Genomic DNA, 6,536 nt, shown 5'->3' with positions numbered 1-6,536 from the left:
TAAGTAATTGTTCATTTTTTGTTTGCCGAAATCTAACTAACGATTTACTTGGATTTATTTATTTGGAAAATTGTTAGCACCCTACAACTATTCAGCTCCCTACACACTTTTACTAATCGTTTTAGTACACGCACCATCAACCTGCCCCTGAGGAACGATCGAAAAGCGAATCTGTCAAACGCCATTCATCAGTGACGTCCATGTCGCTAAACGAAAAAAAAGAGGAAGCAGCAGCAGAAAGCAAAGAGCGAAAGAAAGGAATTCCGAGTTCAAGCTGTCACCATTGTATTAATTTAGTGAAGGCAACCAAAATCCACTGAAAAACTCCCGTTTATCCATCGAAATTCACGGTACAATTGTGGCCCTAGCTGGTGCAAGTGAAATTTCTCCCCAAGAGCCGACCGCAAGCGAGTAATTAACTATTAAGTGAAGCGCGCTCCGTTCGCTTACCCTCTGCCCCCAGTGTGTTTGTTTCGAATGTTTTGTGGCCACAATTAAGCTGCTGCTTTATTGTGAATTCTATTTTATTTTGAATGACCAGTTGCATCGGTGGAAGATACGGTATGTATCATATTGGTCGCTGTTTGCACCTTTCTTTCCAAACTAAAGTCGCCATTTCTCTCCCAGCAGATGGTCCAATAGGTGGAATGCATTGCGATTATATTCCGCCTTCGCAGCAACAGCAGCAGCAGTATTTGTACGCAGGAGGAGGAGGTGGGGTAGGTATGCCGAAGAAGTCAGAACCAGGTGAGATTACAGGACTGGGAAGTCGCAGCAAAAGAATGAACAAATTGGAATCAGGCGTCGGAGGAGTTCCAGGACAACAGCAATCCCAGCCAGGTCGACCAGGATCCGGAGGTGATGCTGATTTAATGAGTAGTTTTGGTTTGAAGGACGACGGTTCACCGATAATGAAAAGCGGCCCACCAGGAAACGGCCCTGGACAATTGAAAGCTTCCGATGCATGTAGTATCAATAGTAGTGTTGCGAATAGTGGACCAGGTATAGATTCGATGTCGAAAATGGGGCCTGGCATGGGTCCGGATATGCATCCCGAAGCGGGAAAAATGAATCAGGGAATACCAGGAATGATGTCGAATAAACCATCGAATAAGCTGGAATACACGCAACAGCAGAGCCAGATCTATGTGTTTAGTACGGCCCTAGCAAATAAGGGAGCAGAAGCTGTAAATAGGAGACAGTTTGGCTCAATTCTTGAATATCATAGAGAACAGATTCAGAAGCAAAACCGGCTGGGCGGATGTGGCCCAGATGACGGTGTAATGGGAGTAATGTCGCCGTGGATGGATCATGGTCATGGTTCTCCCGATCATCACATGCGAATGAATCCTTGCCCGGGACCAGGGATGCCACTTGATGGTGTAAAAAAGTCGGCCACAATACATCACACGCCCAACTCCTGTCTGGATAACGAAAACTCAGTCCCGGGAATGTTTGGAAACGAACATTACATGCGAATGGGACCAGGTCCAGAGATGGGGCCAATGGGTAACAAAAAACCAGCTACTATCCACCACACGCCGAATCCGTGCTTGGATCAGGACGGTTCACTTCCAATGTACCCAAATGATGGCCATCATATGCGAATGGGACCAGGTCCGGACCCAATGTCGAAACCTTCGACTATTCATCACACGCCGAACTCCTGCTTGGACGGGTCAGATCAACCGGGCGATCATTCTGGCGCTGGAGGTCCAGTAGGTCATCCGCCAGTGATCAAAATGGAAAATCCTTCGCCTGGCGGTCCAGGTCCTGGACCTGGAAGCGGTGGTCATTCCAGTTCAACCATCATCGATCAAATGAACTCATTGGTAGCTTCCCTGCCGTTAATGAAAGGCAATGTTATGACGCAATCACGAGGCCATCCGCAACCGTCACTGCAAGGCGTGAAAGTTCCGGATGAAAATCTTACGCCACAGCAGCGACAGCACCGGGAGCAACAACTGGCCACTATTCGGCAGATGCAGAAAATATTCTTCCCAGAACAACGAGGCATGATGGATCCGCACGGGATGGGTATGAGGCCTCAGTTTCGTGGTGGAATGCCTGGTCCAGAATTTGGTGGCCCTCCTAATCGGCCGCTTAATCCGGCATTTATGAACACTCCGCTTGGAGCAAATGGTCCGATGGGACCAGATATGCCTGGACCAGGAATGATCAATGAACAGATTCCTCCAATGCAATATAACAAACCTGGCATGATGAACCCTAGTATGTACATGGGAGGACCAGGAGGAGGTTCTATGGGACCCATGGGTGGTCCAATGGGTCCCGGCGGTGGAGGTCCTATGGGTCCTGGTGGTCCAATGGGGCCAGGAGGCCCCATGAATCGCATGTTTAAACCTGATCCCGATTCCGGTGGCCCGATGGGTCCAGGTGGGCCTATGAATCGCATGTTCAAACCTGATCCTGATCCAATCTTTCCACCAATGGCGGAAATGGGTGGAGGATACAACAGTATGAGCAATCACGGCGGGCCTGGGCCTGGACCGGGAATGTTCAATCCTAGCATGCAACGAATGGGTATACCCGGTGGTCCTGGTGCCGGAGTCCCCGGTGGTCCCAATATGATGTCGAAAATGACGGACCAAGGCGGCCCACTGCCGCATTCGCCTCTTGTTGATGACGATCCGCTAAAGGGAGGCCCCCATCAAATGATGCTTCCAAATGCCCAAAACCAACAGCAACAGCAATCAGGTAACCCAGGAGCGAACGGCCCCGGTAGCAATGGAACTCCCAATCCTCAAGGTGCCCAGAATCCCAACAACAATGGGAAATCGAAAGAGCAATCCCTATCGCCAGAACATCAACAGCAACAACAGCAGCAGGGCGGACCTGGCAGTCAGCAAGGCCCATTGACACCTCAGACGCCACAGGGTGGACATCCAACGCCGGGTGGTGCGGGAGGACCGCTCACACCCCAGACGTCGATGGCAAGCACTTAAAGGTGAGTCCCAATTGTATCCTTCGTATGACGTAAAGACGAAGCCGAATCATCTTGGAAATCTGCCTTATGACAACATACAAAAAAAAAACAAATACACAAAAATCAACCGGAACGGGAAGTAGTAAAACAAAACAAATGTATCGGATGAAACGAAATTCGACAACAAATAATTGCTGTTGTTAAAAGGTTGACGCATTGCAACGCGAAAATGAGCAAAAGAAACCAGTTAATACAAAAAAAAAATAGTTAAGAAACATGTGGTTAGGCAAAACAACAGAAAAAAAACCGTGTATGTGTAAGCTTTTTTATTGAAAATTATTTCTATGTTCTCTCGGCTTTTCGGGGTCGGAGTTTACAAACCGGACCGATGTAGAGAAGATGCAAGGAAAAATTGGCCAGATGTACGACACATTTCTGGCAGGAAGAAGAAGAAAACCATATATTTTCTTTTTATGTTCTTCGATTGTTTTTCGAACCCATTTCCCAAGTGCAGCGTTTTCGATTCAATATACATACATATAAGACTAACAACACACACACACACACACACACAGAAAAGTAAAAGTAATAATTAACAGTTGAATAAAAAGTGTAATAATTTTAAGACGCTCGGGACTAATCGGATGCTGCTCGCCGTTGGCAAATATCACAGCTTTATCGGACCAAAGTTTGCAAGTTGAGTGTCTGCGCGATGCGCTTCGTAACGGTTCTTCAACCGCGCAGTGAAACGGGAATACTTTTGTGTTATTTTAGCAAACTAATTAGGTATAATACTTAATTATATATAATATATATTGGTTTGTCACCACAGATCTCACTTTTCAGTATATTTAGATTTCTGATGATAGATGATGATTACATCAACTAAAAATCAACTAACTCGTAACATTTGACGAGTTAAAATTATTTTTATAAATCACGGAACCAAACACATCGTTGTGCTGTGATGCCCCATGCAACATGTACACTTACGGCGTCTTGCGTCTCCTTGGAGACAAACAAACAGAATCAAGGCAATTCACCCATGAGTTTTGTAATCAATCAGTTTCCATATGGTCACATCCTTGAAGTTTTTTAATCGTCAATTTTGTCGGTTCTGAGCAGCTCTAGCAACTATATCGGCCTCTTATCTAGCAACTATTTTCTCTCTAGCTCTATCTCCTTAGGGTACCGATCAAAAACCTTACTCGAGATCGTCGAATAGAAACTAAAATCGTAAACGAACAGGGAAGGAGGCACTGATGCGAATGCTAAGGGTCAACACGAGGAGTGGCCTTACCAACCACGAGAGTCTGTTCCCATACCAGGGGCGGCTCTTGACGTCTCTGCATTCCGCAACTTAGTTAGCGCCTGCACTTCAGGTTAGGAGCGGCTTTCGACAGCGTCTGTTCTTGAGCAGACTGCTGAATTAAAAAACGTAGTGTCTTGGCACAAAAGCAACGGTGGCAGTCCCATTACGGGACTCGATCATGTTTCCCTGGTTAGGCGACATACCTAAACAATGATTGCTACGAACATTCACTTAGAACTACAGATCGCTGAATTTCATAGCTGACAATCGAGTGCTGCTCGAACAGCTTGAATCCCGCAAACTTGGTATCGTAGTAGTAGTGCAGAAAATCTGCCGCAAAGAAGCGAAAGTTTGGAGAATCCGCTTCGAAAAAGCCCCGGCAGAGCGGTGACACTACTAACAACAAGCTGTGTGGTGTTGGGCAGAATGCAGGCTCGCGTAAAAGTTTGGAAAGCGTTGGAGACATAAACGCTTAGGTTGGTAGGGAAAGAATGTGTACACCGGTGATGGGACCCCATAACCTGCACACCGACACGAATGATAACGGCCAGCGATGTACATATATATTTCGCAACCTCTCAAGACATCGTGACACTGCAGGAGATAAGGGATCGCGTAACTGAAAAGCGATCAACGAGAGGATGAGCGTGTTGAGCATGAAAGGTGCGCAGCTGGAGGCGACGTACGACAGCTGCTCACGACGGAACATCAAAATCGCCATCGGAGATATGAACGCCCAGATCGGCAGGGAAGCAATGTATAGACCGGTGATCGGGCCTCACAGTCTGCGCACCGACACGAACGATAACGGCCAGCGATGCATCAACTTTGCAGCCTCCCGAGAGTTGGTGATCAAAAGCACTTTCTTTCCCCACAAAGAGAGGAAAGGAGATCACCTGACCAAAGAACTTCGAACCAAATCGACCATATTCTCATTGAGGGCCGATTTTTCTCGAACATCACCGACGTACGCTCCCTACGGGGTGCGGATATCGACTTGGATCATTTCCTAGTAGCAGTAAACGTGCGCTCAAAACTATCGATGGTTTTTTATACCTTGCGACAAAGACGCCCTCCTCAGTTAAACAACCCGCCAGTTGCCGAAACTACGCGCGCGTACTGGTTGAAGCTCTGCCTCCTTCTGTGGAGCTGGACTAGATGCTACGACCCTCGAAAACGGATGGAATACGATACGCTCGGCCGTCAACGAGGCCGCAAACTAGGTGTGGAAATCTCTGGGAGTGCACGAAATGATTAATTTGACGGGGAAATGCCAACAAGCGATAAGGAGGGAAAAAAACTATCTAAGAGTATCCACGAGAGAGAATTTGACCAAGTATCGATACGCGCAAGTTTTACCAAAAGGTGAAACAAACTTGTAAGGGTTACACACCTAAACTGCCGTGAATCGCATATCATTCCCATTTACTAAGTGGGACTGTAATGCGTTTCACGGCAGTAAACCTGACATGTGTAGGGACGAGGGAGGGGATCTAATCACAAACGAGCGCGAGGTGGTCGACAGATGGAAGCAGTATTTCGATGAGCACCTCAATGGTGATATAGCAGAAGGAGACGAAATGGAAGTTAACAGAGTTCATCAACTGAAGAATAATAAAGTCGCCGGAAAGGACCGACTCCCGGCAGAGCTCTACAAAAATGGCCACGAACCGCTAGCAACGGCACTTCATTGGATAATTTCTAGGATTTGAGAGGAGGAGAAACTACCGGAGGAGTGGACGGAAGGTGTAGTCTGTCCCGTCTACAAAAAGGGCGACCGGCTACATTGCTGTAATTACCACAGCATCACGTTGTTCAACGTCACCTACAAGCTGCTCTCCCAGATTGTGTTGCGTCGTCTATCCCCAATAGCAAGAGAATTCGTAAGGCAGTATCAGGGGGGCCCGTGCTACTACGGATCAAATGTTTACTCTCCGACAAATCCTCCAAAAATGTCGAAAGTACAACGTGCCCACGTATCATATTATCGTAGATTTCAGGGCAGCATACGATACAGCTGAACGAGAACAGCTATGGCAGATCATGCACGAGAATTTGGGCTTGAACGTCTTTTTGAGACTTGAACCTTCTTTATCAACAAACTTTGCAGCCGGCTATTAGAGTATAGCACAATTTCGGGGCTAGTGCAACAATCCTACTGGCTCTATCTTGCAGCACCGCCCAGCCGAGATTCGAACCTACGACGATCGGCTTGTTAGACCAGCATCTCGAAGCTAATCGGGCGGTTGAAAAATATCCACAAAGCCACTTGTAAAT

The 6,536-nt window shown here is 47.1% G+C and overlaps 1 protein-coding gene across 2 annotated transcripts; it reads left to right on the top strand.

Moving 5' to 3' along the window:
• Nucleotides 1-273: 273 nt before the first annotated feature.
• On the top strand, nt 274-2,973 carry LOC128743957 (collagen alpha-1(III) chain-like). 2 transcript variants are annotated; one of them, XM_053840672.1, is made up of 2 exons: nt 274-561; nt 631-2,973. In XM_053840672.1, the coding sequence occupies exons 1-2, from the start codon at nt 534-536 to the stop codon at nt 2,964-2,966; spliced, it is 2,364 nt and encodes a 787-aa protein (XP_053696647.1). In that variant the 5' UTR covers nt 274-533; the 3' UTR covers nt 2,967-2,973. The 2 variants fall into 2 exon arrangements, with proteins under 2 accessions (XP_053696647.1, XP_053696646.1); XM_053840671.1 differs by having other exon boundaries at nt 628-2,973.
• Nucleotides 2,974-6,536: the final 3,563 nt, after the last annotated feature.

The sequence above is a fragment of the Sabethes cyaneus genome, chromosome 3, assembly GCF_943734655.1.
Source record: "Sabethes cyaneus chromosome 3, idSabCyanKW18_F2, whole genome shotgun sequence".
NCBI lineage: Eukaryota > Metazoa > Arthropoda > Insecta > Diptera > Culicidae > Sabethes > Sabethes cyaneus.
Note: the sequence above shows the minus strand (reverse complement) of the source record. Positions and strands in the feature narration are given on the sequence as shown.